Consider the following 17,423-nt stretch of genomic DNA (forward strand, 5'->3'; position numbering starts at 1 on the left):
TGTTTTCTTATCTAAAGACTATTTAATATCAAATTCATAGCCAATCCTTGAAACAGGGCTCACAAGGGAGTGTCTTGTTTCCCAAGCTCAGCCTTATATGGAGAGGAGGAAAGTGCTCCAGGCAAAAGCCCTGAACAAAAACACTGCTGGATGGGAGAGCCTTCTGGGAAGCGGGAAAGAGTTCAAACTTCTTCAGCTGAGAGGGGGCTTAAGAACACAGGACACCAACCTTCTGGGCAAGCACGGAAGGCATCCTCTCCCATCAGCTATGGCTTAAGCACATTTAGGATCGTTCAGATTGGAAGGAAACTCAGGAAGTCTCAAGTCTTGACCTCCTAGTCTGCAAAGCGGGTCAGCTATACGGTCAGACCAGGTTGCCCAGAGCTTTACCTAGGCATGTGGGGGTCCTCACAGTGAAGAGGATTTTCCTTATATCCAATCTTGTTTCCTCCTTTATACATCTCTCCTCCTACCATATACCACTGCAAAGAATTTGGCTGCTCCTTCTTGGTAACATCCTTGCAGGTGTCGGAAGGCAGCTACTAGATCTTCTCAAAGTCTTCTCTTTCCTAGGCTGAACAAGCCTGGTTTCTCCAGCTTCTCATCACAGGGATGTCTTTCCTCATAGCAACCCTAACCATCCAAGCAGCCCTCCACTGAGCTCACTCCAGCTTATTAATGTATTTCCTGTATTTGGTAACCCAAAACAGGATGCAGTGTTGTAGATGCAGACTAACAAATGTTGATGGGGACGGTCCCTTCCCTCAATCTACTTGGTGGTGCTTCTGCTAGCACAGCCCAGGATGCTGTTGGCCGCACTGCTGCCTCACGTTTGCACAAAGAATCCACAATCACAAACCTACTAACCCTGCTCACACACCAAGTGTGCTGATATACTTTGGTATTTTGCTAGGAAAGGCATGAAGATGGAGCAGGCAAGCAAAAACAGTGCAACTTTAGGCACTTAAATTTTACCTGCAAAGTATGTGCCTGAACTGTGCAGCACGGGCATTATGAACCATTTTAACAGAGTTAGACACATAAAACAAACTGAGAAAAGGGGCACGCTTATGTACCTTAGATCTGACCACAATATAATAAATAAATAAATAAATAAATTTAGCTTAAAGGTCACATTCCTCTTTGCATGGTGAATCTTGCATATACCGCTCATTCACTAAGGACATTCACAAAAAACTTGGAAAGCAACTTTATTTTCCTTCATCAACAGCTAATTTCAAACCAATTTGGACACACAGGCAAAGGGGCATTCAAAGCCTAATGTGCCTCTCTACAAGAGACGTTTTACCCACTGACAAGTCACTATGCTCACCACAGATACAAGCATGCAAAATTCTATAACCTGCCATGAAGAACACTTTAGACAAGATCAGTAAATCTATTCTGGCCTTAAACTTTAAAAGTGTATCAATTTAAAATAAGGTATAGGATATACTTGCATACTTTATGACAGAAAATAGCTCAAGAACTTATCTAACAAACATAAAATCACAAATTTGCATTCTTGTTCATTGGTCTTGGGCTTCTGCTGCACCTTGAAGAACACTGTAATAGAGAGCTGGTAACATTTTCAGTTAGAAATTTAATTGATAGAGGTAAGGAATCACAGTACAAACCTAAACTAGATTAGTTTTGCTTGCAGAATACTAATATTTTACTCCTCCTGGTCATATTAATACTGTATATTCATACAAGCTTTGAAAGTTGCTCAAAGTAAAAAAGATAAGAGATTTACAAAACTTTTCCAGAATGATGACTTATATTAAATATCTTTGCCTACTTCTAGCAAACTACTTAATATTAAATGCTTCATAATATAGCTTAGCTTGTTTATAGCTTTTTTAAAGACAAAATCCAGTAAAATGTCAAAAATGATTTTTAAAATATTCTTATCAGGCATACTTGAAAATATTTATCTAAGACATTGTTAAAACATACGCACGGGTATCTGAAATTATATTACAGCCCAAAGTAAACTCTCAAAATCTAGAGAGATAATAACTTCGTTGTTCTAATAGAGAAATTCTACCCTAAAGAGATGAACACACAGCTCCTACTGATTTTTATGTACATTATATACATGTCGCTGAGGGCGTAAGATATTTCCCTCCTACAGAGCACAGTATTTGATTTTTCATGTCAATTCATCACAAACCTGAGTGGAGGTCTTGGTGTGCATCAAATAATTTTTGAAATCTTTCCTCTGCTTTCAAAGCCCGAATAGTCCAAAGACCCTGGAGGGATGACGACAAGTGGGAGAACACTGGACTTCGAGCTACAAAGAGAAACGAGAGTAACTTAGCAATAGCTCAAGGGCAACATTTAATTCTTTTTCTACTATGCTAATCTTTAATCCTACTACTTTATATTTAACCATGCAAGTTACTGTACTGCATCCTCTTAGAATAAATACATGATATCTTTAACCAAATTCCTTTTACTCAATTAGAATCATTCAGACAACCAAGCAGATTAATTTATACCAAAATGTCTTACATTTTTTAACAATAGTTGTCACCCAAGAGATACTTTGAGCTGTATTAAGGGGCATGAGGCACCCATGTTTGTTACTCATGATGCCTAATATTTTATATCATTACCAAGGTAAAGTCAAGCACAAAAATCAGATTAGGTCAGAGACACCATTACTATGTGCACGTAAAGGACCCAAAATCCAGCAACTTAAACAAGCTCTTAAATAATTTGACCTGTGCATAGTTGATCTGACAAAAAAAAGGTTTATCATTACGCAGAAGCAGGAGTTAAACATGCATTTCACTAGACCCAAGGCAAAATGAATTTATTTGCAAAAACAAAGGAAAACTAATCAATGAATTTGTGCTAAATGCCAGAATTTTATAGACATCATAAGGAGGGTTCAAGTTAACAAGAAGTCCCACCAAACTACATACTTGTGGATTCCAGACGTTTAATATCTCTTGAAGTGTCTAAGAAATATCGTCGAAGAAAAATGAAAAGAATAAATAGTGGAATTAAGGGGATTAGTATCCAAGGAATCACTGCCACAGCCACAGCTACCACACCAAAAATCTGTAGGACAGTCTGCAACACAATAGAAAGAAACAAAAAAAAATATTTGCCAGAAGAATTTAATTTAGAATGAGTACAAAATTATTTAACACTATTGAAACATTTAAACATTTAGACAAAATTACCAAATTTTAAAAGCCCATGCATTGTATAACATTTGAATCACATCTATTTTTACGCAATTTGAAGGATTTACCTAATTTGACTATTTGTGCAGTTTATGGCTTTCTTCTGCATTATTTGTTAAGAGATCTCCTTACAAAATTGGTTGACTTAACATGAACATCTTTCTTTGTGGGCTGTTTTTGTGATTGCTGTAGCAAAACACTAGAATGCTGATTTATGAGATACTAAGTCATCTTTAATGGTCCCAAGCCATTTACTGAATCAGCAAGGTGTTTTTTCACTCTAGGTTAAAAGTTAAACGGATGTCCTAAAGAGACTTGCAGCTTTCTACTAAGAACTGCTCTGTCCTGTATAAACAGAAAGCTTGATACCAGAGAAAGTAACTATGCTCTTCGCAAAGGAGAGTAATTGTGAAATGTTATAATTAAGAAAAAAAACAATCAAAACTGCAAGATAAGTATTACAAGAGGCTAATTTTGCCAGGTTCACTAAAACACAAGAGATGAACAGTTAGCCTAAACCTGAATTTACTCTAAGAAAAGTAGAAATGATGGTGAAGAAAATCTTGTTTAGGAAAGTGGATCCTGGCCCGGCTTTCTGACCTAAACCTCACATAAACGGGCAGATTACTTTATATCCTTCCCATCTAACTTTAATATATCACGAAAAGCACACGAAAGTATCTCGACGTGAACTCCTAGACATTTTCAGAACACCAACTTTTATTTATTTATTTATTTTAAACTGGCAAACTGAAAACAGGCTCCTGCTGTTTGCTCATAAATTAAATAAGCAAGGAAAAACAAAAACGCACACGAAAAGCCCATACACAAGGAAAGCCACCATGTGCAACAACCAGACACCAGAAACTCTAAGCTTAACAATAAATTCCTATATTACAATAATTATTCATTTTTCTTAGAAATAACACTATTTTTTAAAAAAGTCTCTTTTTTATGGACTAGATTATGAGGACTTCTTCCTCATAATGCATATGCAGATTCCAGATGAATTTTGTGTTTGCTTAATCTTCAAATGTAAAACAAAACAAAACAAAAAAGAAAGGAATTAAAAAGCTTCCATGCTGTCATCTCTGGGTCTAGCTGGAAAAGCTAAGCAACAAGTTACCCAGGAATGGATATTGGCAGAGCTACCTGGATTTTCAAGTGCTTTCAGCGCTACTATCTCAAAACAGACCGGGCCCCCGGTTACACCTGTAGTAGCCCACCCATACGCTGAGTAGTAGCCCACCCATACCTTTCCCATTTGGTTTTTCTTGAGTTTTCTCTGACTCGTCCCTAATTTGAGCGGACCACAGCGCACGCTGGGACTGCACGGGTCGGCCTTGGCTCGGCGGTGGCTCTAGGCCGGATCCTAAGGCCGGGGGGAGGGTTCCCCAGCAGCAGGGCCATCACAGCGCACAGGCCCTGGCAGCGTCCTGAGCGCTTCCTCATGACGGTGATCACCTGAGGAAAATGGCTACAGGGTGGGTTAGGCCTAGGAGCTGGGAAGGAAGCCATTTGACTGCTCCCTGGCTCACCCGGGGGTAGAGTTATTGATGAGATGGCATCGTTTGGATTACAGATGGCATAGCATTTTGCCTAGGTTTCATCACGGAGAGGCAAGGGGGCAGCGAGAGCGTTTCCCTCGGAGCAGGGACTCACGTGGGCACAGAGCCAAAGGAAGCACTTTGCCTCCTCACCAGCGCTGCCGTCAGCCCTTCTCCGTGTGCTCCTCAGACCCTATGGGCCGATTTCATTTTTATCCTGAAGAAGGCATGAAAAGAAGGGAAACAAAAATTGCCTATCACCTTCAAATTTTCTCCATCCTCCACGGCAAACAGATTGAGGTCAGCTCCTTCCTCCTGACAGCTCACTCCCACATCTGTTTTACACACCTCCTCCCTTCCACTTCTCCCTCTGCCATCTCTAATGGGGGGCAGGCTGAATTGTCTGGTTCCTAAGCAGTCACAAAAGCAGTTTCTGAAGCACTTCTGCCCCCTCATCAGCTGCAAACCTGACGTGAAGCATTCAGGAAAGCTGCTTCTAGGAAAAGAATTACGAGGAAAACCTTAAGAAAAAAAAATCCAAACTGAGGTGTTAGCGATGATAATCTACAGCATGTTGCAAAGTGCTAGTGGTGGTGGAAGTATGAGGATCCAGCTCGTGTAAACAATACCTCACTACAATGAAAATACAGGGAAGGAAAAGATGGTTAGGATGACTAAAGTAAAACTCTGACACCGCCTTTGAAAGGAATTTTAGATGAGCCTGCACCACCTTATCATTACAAAAAAATTATGATAGGGTGGATCAGTCATGTGTGTTGTTTTTTTGGAAAACCAAACCTGCATATAAATTAACTCTTAATGAAGCAGTCTGAAAGCCAGACACAACTATTTGCAGACTGTAATCATGTAGTTATTGTGTGAGGTAAGTCAAAGGTCCTAATTCCCAAGTTTCACAACAGACAACTAACCTCTACAGTTTAAAGCTGCCTGAACTTCTAGTAGATTCAGTGCATGCAAGCAGGATGGGCAGAGGTAATCAGCAGGCTGATGATAATGAGCAATCTGATTAACCTCCTCTCTGCACTCAAGCCGCAAGCTACAGATTCAGACTGCACGGCAAGAAAAGCTTGGGACGGGATACTTAAAGTCTTGGCTACCAGAATCAGCTTACAGTTGACATTTGCAACAAAATGCTAAGCACAACAGAAACTTGCCCTACGTAAGGTAATATAGCCCGTAAAACTGTATCTTTAATTTTATTCCTTATTTTTGGCACTGAAAGTTCTTTTGTCATGACTGTGCAGAAAACACAGTAGACAAACTTTAAAAATTAGGAAAGACAACAGATGCATAAGCTACCAATACAGAGCGAAATCAAATTTGCTTCCAAACAGAGCCACAATATCATCCCACATCCACACTGTAATTTGCATCAGTTTCTCCAAAGACAGATGAATCTCCCACTCACAGACTAGCAGTAAACAACACACTCCACCCATACTCTGCTAGGGGATGAAATCTTATGTGCTTTGTTTGGTCATCCTTTCGCCTGCAAGGGTCCCAAGAAGTTTCCCTCATACCTCAATCAGTCTGTCAATTGACTGTGGCTTATGTGCCCTGAGGAAAAATCTCTCCTGTCTTACTGACCTGCTGCAGTCCCCACTAGACCATGCAGAGCTCCCTATAAGCCTCCAGGGAAGCGAATGCTCCAATCAGCACATGCACTTGTGAAACATGGGCCTTCCCTTCATCTTCTGATGATCTGTATCTTTATAATACTTACAGGTGCTGAGTGCAATATCCTGGAGTTTTTATCTCAAATAGGCCATGGTATAGGAAGAACAAGGTATTTCTGTACCATAACTATACAACAGAAAAGCATTTAACGTGAAGTAAAGAAATGATAATAAAACAATCATAAAAATCTGGAACATGACAATTACAAACCACTAGCTGGAAGCCTTTCTTTTTCTTGCATAAGCCATATATAGTTTATACATTATTACATATGGCAATTCATATGCCATATTCAGTCCTCAACAAAGCCAGAATTACATTTCATAAATTCATAAATTTCATAAGAATATTTACTCTTCCATCCTACAGATCACAGTCATTCAATATCAGTTATCATAGAATCATAAAATCATATAATCATAGAACCTTTAGGTTGGAAGGGACTTCTAGAGATCATCTAGTCCAGTCACCCTGCTCTAGCAGGGACACCCAGAGCACGGGACACAGGGTGGCATCCAAGTGGGTTTTGAAGATCTCCAGAGAAGGAGACTCCACAACCTCTCTTCGCAGCCTGTTCCAGTGCTCTGTCACCCTCACTGTTAAAAATGTTCCTGTAAGTTCCTGTGGAACTTTGGGTGCCTCAGTTTGTGGCCATTTCCTCTTGTCCTGTCGCTGGCCACCATTGAAAAGAGGCTGGCCCCATCCTCCTCACTCCCTCCCCTGAGGTGTTTCTAGACACTGATCAGGTCTCTCAGCCTTCTCTTCTTCAGACTGAATAGGCCCAGCTCTCTCACTCTGTTATATACTTCATATATATATATATTTCATATATATATTTCATGTTTGACTAAAGCATTCCTTCAAAAAAGGTACTGGTCTTGATTTGATGATGTTAAAAATCCTTCAAGTCCTCTGGCACTTTGCATGGGAACTCTCACTTCTTAGTATGTTTCCCCTGTTTCAATATTTCTGGTTCCTGCTTCCCATCACTTACTGTGGATTTAAAAGCTCTTCAGCCCTGTAGTTTCTCATGAAATAACCTATCAATCACATCTCCATCTTTTTAATGTGCTCGACAGATTCAGGTCTTTAAGGTTTTCCATTGTCTTCATCATTCAAAAGGAACTTCTGCTGTTTTTAATGACCTCATATAGTATCAGTATAGATTCCGAAATTTTAAAAAATATACACATAAGAAGTACCATACGAGTCACTGGCTTCGCTTCATAAGTGCCTAGTATGATTTATGATGTCGAGTTATCTGCATGGTATTGGCAGCTACAAAACAGGCTCAGTACATTAGGAACCACACGGTTCTGGCCTTACAGTCAGAGTCCAGGCAGATCTCTAATTTTAGAAACATCTACATTTACTTTTAGAGACATCTAAAGCCCCACAAGTAGATGCCTGAATTTTCCTGAGTGAAGCTGCAGTCAAATCCCATCCAAGCACTGCAGCACTCCAGTACTGCGCTTACCAGTATCTAAGCACCTTCCTCCAACTCCTACCCTCTGTACCCGGCTACGTATATATCCAAGGATTGTAACAGTTCATGGACACGGCCACACAGCCATGCTAATTTAATACAGCAATCGTGCACATCCTGGCTTTCAAGTTTGCAACCTTAACCGCATTAACTTAGGGCACTCTCGGTCATACTCTGCTGTGTGAAGTAAAGCCAGGCCAAGAAACTGCAGAACCCCACTCTGTCCGTACACGCTTGGCATCATGTTTCCTTCTCCTCCCTTCACCTCACTAAAATTATTTCCTTGTTGACTCTGCCAAATAACTGCACATACAATCGATTCCTACTCCAGTTCTGAAAACATTTTCTTTTTCATTGAAATTTTCTTTTTACGTTTTTGAATGTGTCCAGAGTGCTTGGAAAGACCCTGTCACAGAAAACGTGTTTGGTTATACTGGCACAGCAGAAGCCAACCCTCCCTGGCGAGGAACCACTGTGATGAGCAGATCCAGCTGGTAAATACTTCACTCACATGAGCTGCACCCAGCACAGTGTATCTGACTACACTGTAGGTTTTTGCATTTTATCTTCTTTATTGCTAAAAACAGAAAACATAGAGAGAGAAACTCATTATCTTTGCACAACAAGCCTAGTATCTACACTGCAATATCTTGTTGTAGTCTATTAAAGTAACTGGTATTGAGGTCTGCAGTCTTGTCTTCAAAATTACCTTTTCATTTGACTATTTTTATATATATATATATAATATATATATAAATAATATATTTTGTAATATTTTATTTTAGACATATATATATAAAACATAGCAGGACTATGGCTGTTTATACTACTACTTGCATTGCACTGCCAGGGAGAGATGTGTCTTGAGAGAAAAGCTATGAAGACTTACGGGTAGCATTAAAAAAAAAAAAAAGTGTTGCGTGTAAATCCTGTATTTAAAAGATCTCTTAGTCATGGTTCTTTCCTGAGGCAACTAGTGACAGTAATCCATGACTGAATCGACATCTCTCCAGTACTGATTTAGCTTTAAGGAAAACGTGCATGCTTGAAAACATAAAGATCAGATGCAAGACACTGGTGGGCAACAGAGGAAGGGAAGGGAGACAAAGAAAAGAAATGAAATAAAGAATTTAAATTTAAGGTAGAAAAGCTGAAAGAAGAGCCAGAACTAAACAGTGCCAGTTCCAAAAGACCCCAAACCAGCAAGCTCATGTTATGTTCCTGTGAGTCACCCTCTCTTCCTCAGAAACTGCTGTTACCTCTTAGTGGACAAGAGGTTACCTGACTCAGTCCAGCATCGGCGCAGCCCACGACTCTCAGCTTAACCCTGCAAGCACGTGTGAAACGCAGCCACCTCCTTCACGCTTCCACCTTCTGCTCAATCTTGTCTCCAGGAGACAGTCTTCATGAGCACCGGTTTTCCTAGAAAACCCCTGTATCCTTAGCTCCTCGAGGCAAATGCTTGCTGTGCCACCAATACACTTTTTATTTGGCTTGGCACATATCCTACCACAAAAGAGGGGCTTTAAGAGTTTTTGAAAACCATGATGAATTTTGTCTGGCTGTTCTTTAACAACGGACTTTATAATAATAAGAAAACAAACAAAAAAATCACAGTAGTTTACGATGTCTGAGACTTCTAGATATTGATGCTTTATGAACAGACACGTAATCAAGCCCTGGAGTTTGAGGCCATTGGACACCCAAGATGCTCATCCTCCCACAACGTAACACAGAGCTTCAGGAAAACAGAGGCTTTTAGCAGGGCCAGAGCTGCAGCCTCTATTTAAGCACTTCTACACACAGCTCCTGTTCATATCCATTGCACAGAAGCTGCTGTCTCCAGTAACACCCCTCTCTTCTGTCACTATTGCCTTTATGCAAAATTTCTACGTTTAGCTACTCAATTCTGCTGGGTTTTCCTCTCATTAAAATAAAATAAAATAGAATAAAATAAAATAAGTCTGCATTTAGTCCCTAGCGATGCTCCTACATTGTTATTTTCCCACAGGCAAACATGACATATATGAAAACTAGTCATTTAAACTATCGTTCCACTTGTACCATGAAAAATACGTTATATGTTCCCGTGGAGAACCATGGAAGCCCAGCATATTTTACATGGTAGTTCAAGGGGGCGACATTTTCCAGGGGGAGTGCAACATGCACAACTCGTGTTTTCTCAATAGCTCATGCCAGAACGTGTCTGGGACACCACAGAAAAGTGCCTGGCACCAGCGTCTCCTCCCAAAGCTGCTCTTCTCAGATAGTGGAAGGCATCCCCTTGCTACACAATAATTTAGAGTTTTTGTGAACATATGCAGAGGTCTCTAAGACTCCCACCCCAACACCAGCAAAGTGGTCACTTTGTTGGCTGTCCCCTTGCTCCAAGATTCTCAGGGTAATGCACTTGCAACTTATCTTTTTAGAGAAAAACTAATGCTGGACAATTTTTGGTCTCCTGCTATCTCTTAGAGCCATTTCCCAAATTCCTCTTCAACCATAATAGTCCCATACTGCTGCACTGATGAGATCAGAAGTCTGACTAATTTTTCATCCAATAACAGATACTTTTTCTCTAGTACTACTCCAAATGGCATATTTCCCATTTCGTTCTCTGCTCCTCATACAGTTAGTACTTTATCTCTTCGGCATAGACTGGCTCACCCACACTTGTTGTTAGCCATATCTAACAAGTCTTCTAAAGGCAGCTTTGCTTTCACTGATAATTATTGCACTTTCTTCTACAGAAGAGGCACAGATAGAACAAAAGTCAACAAACATTTCACTGCTTTCAGGGTACGAAGCTGCAGGAGGCAGATGTTACAAACACATACAAAGGGATGTGAAAAAGGGCTCCTAAAGACTTGGGAAGGGACAGACTTCCCAGCACTGCCAGTACCAGAGTGTGCATGCTAGGGGGGGAGTAGAAGGATCCCAGAAGGGGCCAGGCTCATGCTCCCCTCCAGCAGCATCTCCCATTGCCACCGGGCTGGAGTGACCGCTGCTGTTCCCCAGCGCGGTGTTAATTCAGCGCTCGTGTGTTCCAGGCCACCCAACTATTCACTAAATATTATCCACTGTTCCTGCAAGGAGCTCCTCTGAGCTAACAATGATGTTATCCTACCCTTTTTGTCCACACTAGGCCCATTTTTCATTTTTTTTCCAAATGCCAGGCAAATTCTGGTTTACCACAGATGCTACTGCTCCAAATGTTGCAGTTCTGCAAGCTCTGGCTTTCAGTTACATGGACTATTCTCATGGATATAATGTAAGAGCAACCCCCTTTCCCCTCTAAAAACACCTTGGCTTCAACTGCATGAGTTTTTCTGCTCAACCAAGTCTACTTGTTTAGCCAAAAGCTGATTTTGGGTCTTCCAACAACCTTAAAAGCTTTGTGCTACATTTGAGTCCTCTGTTAAAAAGCAGTTCTCCAGTTCTCCAGCCTTACATAACTACAAGCTTTTATTTAATTATTTATTTATCCTGTTCGTTCTTGTTATTTAAAAACACACTGTCATATGTTTATTTTTAGGTGGAATGAAGTGGTACTCATGATTTCTGCAGGTTCCACAGTGGCCCCTCTGATTTAGTTAAATCAAAACTATGAAAAATATTAAGCACGACAGATTCAGCTATCATCATAAATAAAACAACCTTCTGTTCTTTACTGGTAACCCTCTTTTTTAGAGGATATGCACAAAACAAACAAAGAAATAACACCCACAAAGCTTGCAGTCTGCCCTTGATTGCTTCCCCAGGTTCTCCAGACCATTACAACTCCGACAGGGCTACAAAACACTACTTTGCTATTTAAAATAAATTCCTGACTCGCATAACTCTTCAGAATTACATGCTCTTCAGTAATCAGGGGCTCCAAGCCGCTTAGCAGTGGCCTGACATGTTCAGCAACTGCTTCTACCTAATCCACATGCGCCTCCGAACAGCAGCGCCACGTCCGTCACTCAGCTCGGCCACCTCCTGCAGGTACCGAGCCCAGCAGCTTCTGCACAAGCAAAAAAAAGCCTTCTTGGCAGCCAAAAAACATTATTTATTTGGTACATGGGCATTCCTGATTTGTTACAAAGGCAAGACCACAAGGAACCCCTTTCAGGAGTGTATTGATGATGAACCACAAACATCCCCCCCACCACGGCAAACTGTATGTACTTAACCAGACCTGAAATCCAAATTGCAGTCTGTCAAGAGAACTAACTCTTTCCCCCTCAGTAGTAGGCTATTATGATGAACTGCAAGAGGGAGAACTGAATCAGGTATCAAAGCCAGCATGTTCTTATTTTGAGCCTAACAATTTTTAGAAAGGAATATCTAAAACAGTTCTTTGAGGATGACAACTCGCTTGACATTCATAATAAGAGAGCTCTGCTTGTTTAAACTAATAATTAGACTATTTCAAAAGTCACTACGGAAACAAACAAAGGGTTTAGGGATGTGACTGTGCAAGAAAATGCAACCCCTTAGCATGCTGTTTTTCCACAGAGTAGGAACATCCCTTGCCTGGACTGCGGAAGAACATTGCTTAATGCATAAATTTTTACACTTTTAAAGGTGCAATCCAAACTAATTAGCACGTTTAAATGACACAAAGTTCTCACATAAGGTAAATATAACCTTCCTTAAGATATCTGATATTCAGTTCTCAGGTGAGCCCCCCTCTTTTCCTTGAGCAGACTGGCCACACTGCAGCACGTATGCTTTAAACAACAAATTCATCTGGAGTTTTCAATTCAGCTGCAGAGTTCTCCAGCCAACCACAGTATCAATTTCAGATCTCATGAAAAACAAGCAAAGAGCTCTCGTGTTCTGCATGAGATGCACATAAAACCCCAGCAGCACATTTTTATGAGATACAGTCTTTTTTTGCTAGAGATAATTTCCTGTCCCACATGTTTGTTTGGGGCATTACGCACACATAATGATCTAACACACACACACACACACACACACCAGTAATACAGCTCAGTAATTTAAATTACCTCAAAGTTTCTTCCTCTTTCCCTCCTGCATCCAAAGCAAAATCTCCAGCCCTTTCGCCAAACAGTAAAATCCATCTTTGTTTGTAAGCAGACATCCTATCTATAGTATATCAATAGTTTAAGGCAAACTAGAAGATTTGTACTTATCACCATTTGGAACAGGATTGTTACACTCTGTGACTGACAGCAGAATTAAAAGATTTTTCGGCTACTGTGGAGTGTTAGAAATGTTAATGATCTTCAAAGGTCTTAAAATACCAAATGAGAAAACTGTAAAACGTAAGTTAATTTACAGCATTTCTCTGCTCTCTTTGTCACAGTAGGAAAAATGAAAAACAAAACAACAACCAACAAAACTTCCAATGGAATCTCAGATGGACAAGAGTCTCTTTTACAAATTCTACCTTAGGAGGGCAGAAAGCTACAGATCACACAGAACCGGGACAGCATGGACTTCCACACAACTGTATTGGTTGCAGCAGATAAAAATGAAGCTGAAAAAACTTGCTAAGGAAAACAGAGAAACCAATCTAGAGAAGAGGAGGACTGTTTTAGACCAGATCCAGATTTCATACCTACTAGTTTCAGTCACATACAACAATGTGGTGAAAGCTGAATTTTGTCTTCTTGGCATTAAGCCTCAACTGTAAATGCTGAAAATTTTAGGGAGAGGAAGAAGAAGGCTGCATCTAGCAAGACTTGCATGTTTTAGATTAAAAAACAAAAAACAAACAAACAAAACAAATACAAAAGGTAGATAGATTCCTGCTTCCTCTGTTTCTCTGAGGAACGCAATATTCAAAACATCAGTCCTTTACACTGCATTGAGAAAAATGGACGTAGCAACAAAAAAGATCAATATTACTGTGTACAAACGCAGAAGTAAGCAAGCTAAAAGAAAAAAAAAAAAAACTAAGAAAATACAAAAATGAGAAAAGGAGTAAAGGAAACACAAAAAGCAAGATTAGGTAAAGGTAATAAAATTGTATTTCTCAGAATTATTTTATAGTCTTTTCCATGTTAGGTATGAGGTCAGTTCTACAAGTTTTTAACATGGCTGAAAGTAAGTAAATACAAATCCTAAAACATTTTGAAAATATATATTTTTTCCCATACAGTTAGTTGTTTTACTGCAATGACACCCATTGCCTTGACACTAGGATGTGCAGAATAACATATATATATGGATAGACAGATAGATTTTTATAAAGATTATACACACAGTTAACAAAGTAGGGAGGGGTAAAGTATCGGGTTGGATTTCATACGACAAACACAGCGAGAAGAGCTTTCCCTAAACATTTGCAGTCTCTGTATTGGCAATAGGAACCAGCCTATTAGCACTGACTCCAGACTTTACATGTTTTATCATATATATACACATACAAACAACCTCAGTAAATACGCAATTCATATGCAAGACAACCACCCCTAAAGTAAAAGGCATATGGTGACAGCAGTAGCTCTGGCACAGATGATCCCCACTGCTGGTCACCACCACGAAGACTAATTGGAAACGGAGCTTTAACAATCCGGGCATTCAAAGTGAGAGGCCCAAGAGGTCAGGGAAGAAGGGCAGCATCTGGGGACGCGCCTGTGCTAAACTCACAGCTCCACAATTTGGTGCTCAAGACACAACTGCGTCCCTCCTCCGTGCAGCCCTTGCTCCTTTTGAGGGGGGCAGCTTGCACAGCATATGTATGTGGGGTTTGGGAGAATATATAACCCCTTCACGATTCAAGGGAAAAAAGCAAAACTGAAAGCGCTTGCAAACAACAAATGAGTAAAAAGAAAGTGACTTTTTAAACATGATACTCTTCCCCCCCCCCTGAAATTATAGCTCAAAAATGACCTATGAAAAAATGCACACTCCTATGACTTTAAGTGTTAAGCAGTCTTTGGTTAAGCACTAGCGGATACCCCGTATGTAGCACGATATTTGGGAAAGCATGGCCAGACTATGAACTGCACACAGAGACAGTTCAGGGAAACTTTAATGGTCACGTGCCAGCAGGCACCTTCTGTTCCCTACCTACCTATCTCAGCAAAACTGTGCGGTCTTGGGCTGTGATTGTCACTCAAAATGATCACCAAGCACCAGAAATGAACCCCAAAGGTCTCTCCAAGATACAGGCTTGCTCTAAACACCAGGCTGAATTGAACACGCTGACATTTAACATGGACCCATCTATCGGTTATTCTCTCACCGTGTATTTCATGCTCATACTTTACACACACACACAAACACAGAAAGAGATGGTCTTCAGCTAACACAAGCATCTTGCCAGCACAAGCCACCTCGCACATGCCTACACAGCAACGCTGAGCACCTCCCCACGCCAGGCCCCCCCTCTCCTGCAAATCACAAAATAACAAAGTCATTGTTCAACTAAAGGATACTGGAATTCCTTCTACACACTTTCCCTGACATCTTCACACAATAAAATGCAGGGGTCAGTGGTACTGAAACAAGTAACGGCAGTTCCACTCTTTTGCACATATGAAAGCAAGTGACCCAAGCTATTATTCCAGTCTGAGGCACTTTTTGTTCCTAATATCCAGATGCAGCAGCTATTTTTTTCTTTTTTTTTTTCTTTTTTTTTAAAGAAATGACTGTGGACACCTCCTTCACATTTTCCTTTTCTTCAGCATTTTCACTTCATAAAGCTGCAGTCAATGTGTTTTGTGTGTGGTGAGAAGGGAATGGCACATTCAGTGGTGGTCTCAGCCACAGCCTACATTGGTGGCTCAAGTAGTCTCAGGATTAGGTCTTTGTGTGTGATGAAAGGATATGAAAAGTCAGTTATTTAAACTCAGTCAAGCTGTTGATTTTGGGGAGGAAAAAGGTTTTGCAATTCAGTTTTCCTCAATAAATCACTGCCCTTTTCCAAGGGCAGCTGCAGATAGTTCACATGTTCGCAGTGTTCTCCAGAAACAACACAAATCACAATTTTTTTGTCCAACACAGGGGAAGAAATCAAAACGAAAGGCCATCACATGAAGTTACTTAAATTCGCTAGAAACTATAGAAAAATTTCTGTTAAAAGGTAATGAGATCACTGAAGAATTAAGAGGGCCATAAAATAAAGCCAAGGAAACCCATTAACACTTATCAACATAATTAACACAAAATCCCTGAAATGTACTTCATCCTCCAATATGTTTAGCCAGTTTATAGGTACAATTTTCAACTAATAGTGAAGAATTTGGGGGTGCTTATCCTGAATCACCTGTGAACCAAGTTCAAAGATGCTCAGCCTTGCAGATGTATCTTACGTCTAAGTGAGATGCAGATACTGAAAATAAGCCTTTGAGGGGGCCCTCAAAAATGCAGCATCTAAAATATTGGCTACTTTGGAATATCTTGGTTAATGAGCATAAAACACTATTCAGTACCTTGCATTCTTAATTCCTTGTATTTCCTGATGAAACTCTAACTTCTACACTTTTTATAGTTGCAATTAACTGTTGATCTTTCCTCAAATCAGGGTAGTGCATTTTAACTAATTACACTGAGCTAGAGATGGATGTACATTTTACCCATGACATTTGAACTCCAAGCCACCCACTGGTCAATGCGGTCTGCAGAGCGCTGCGGTCCCGCACAGCTTAAAGTGGGAGGAGGAGCAGCAGCTGGCCACAACATGGAGTAAATCTAGCTGTATGTTCAGAGAAGTCTGAGAAAACTGATTAACAAACTCCCAAACACCTTTAAAGACACCTAACTTACTTAAGCCCTTTGGCCTTTACAGGACAATCAAGTTCAAACCAACTAAAGGAAGCATTTCTGTGATTAGCTGTATGTGGGTAGCTCTCAGGTGCTGCTATCAGGTCTGCCCTCTGATTAAGCCAACAAACAGGTAAGTTAAAAAGTATATATCTAAATGTAGCAGGTGTTTAAATCCTCCTTAAAGGTTTGAAGGTTCTTTAATGGCCTTTATACAAATAGTCCCTGACCTGAAGAGACTGCAACTTAGCTGGAAAAAAAATGCCCAAAATACGCAACTCTGATTACAAAAATGAGAGAGATGAAATAGAGCCGAAATTAATCAGACCATCAGTAGTGAGGCGAGTAGAAAAACAAAGGCTTAAGAAAATAAAAGCAAAGGAAAAAAAGAAGAAAAAGAAAATAGAAAAAACAGAAAGAATAAAGAGAGAATAGAAAAAAACAGAAAGAATAGAAAAAACAAAGAATAGAAAAAGAAAGAATAGAAAAAGAAAAAAGGAAAAAAGGAGAAAGAAAGGAAAAAAGGAGAAAGGAAAAATAAAAAATAGAAAAAGAAAAAAGGAAAACAAAAAAGGAAAAAGAAAAAATATAAAAAAGAAGAAATAGAAAAAGAAAAAAGGAAAAAGAAAGAAGGAAAAAAGAAAAAAAGAAAAAAGGAGAGACAGACACTACTGCCAAATTTCATGTAATCTTTTGGCTATCTAAATCAACATACATATATGAATTAACTACCTGACCTGGTATTCTGGTATGGACCCTTATGCCTAG

General features: G+C 40.0%; 1 protein-coding gene across 1 annotated transcript in view; it reads right to left on the reverse strand.

Moving 5' to 3' along the window:
• ABCC4 (ATP binding cassette subfamily C member 4 (PEL blood group)) overlaps positions 1 to 17,423 on the reverse strand; it is a 133,988-nt gene that overhangs the window by 40,798 nt on the left and 75,767 nt on the right. Inside the window, exons 21-22 of the mRNA XM_088523307.1 lie at positions 2,934 to 3,084; positions 2,177 to 2,296 (exon numbers count right to left, since the gene is read on the reverse strand). Of these exons, the coding sequence (XP_088379433.1) occupies positions 2,177 to 2,296; positions 2,934 to 3,084 (271 nt within the window). The remainder of the gene's footprint in view (positions 1 to 2,176; positions 2,297 to 2,933; positions 3,085 to 17,423) is intronic.

This window comes from Tinamus guttatus, unplaced genomic scaffold, assembly GCF_059628265.1.
Source record: "Tinamus guttatus ecotype Peru unplaced genomic scaffold, ASM5962826v1 Tinamus_guttatus_pri_ptg000180l, whole genome shotgun sequence".
Taxonomy (NCBI): Eukaryota; Metazoa; Chordata; class Aves; order Tinamiformes; family Tinamidae; genus Tinamus; species Tinamus guttatus.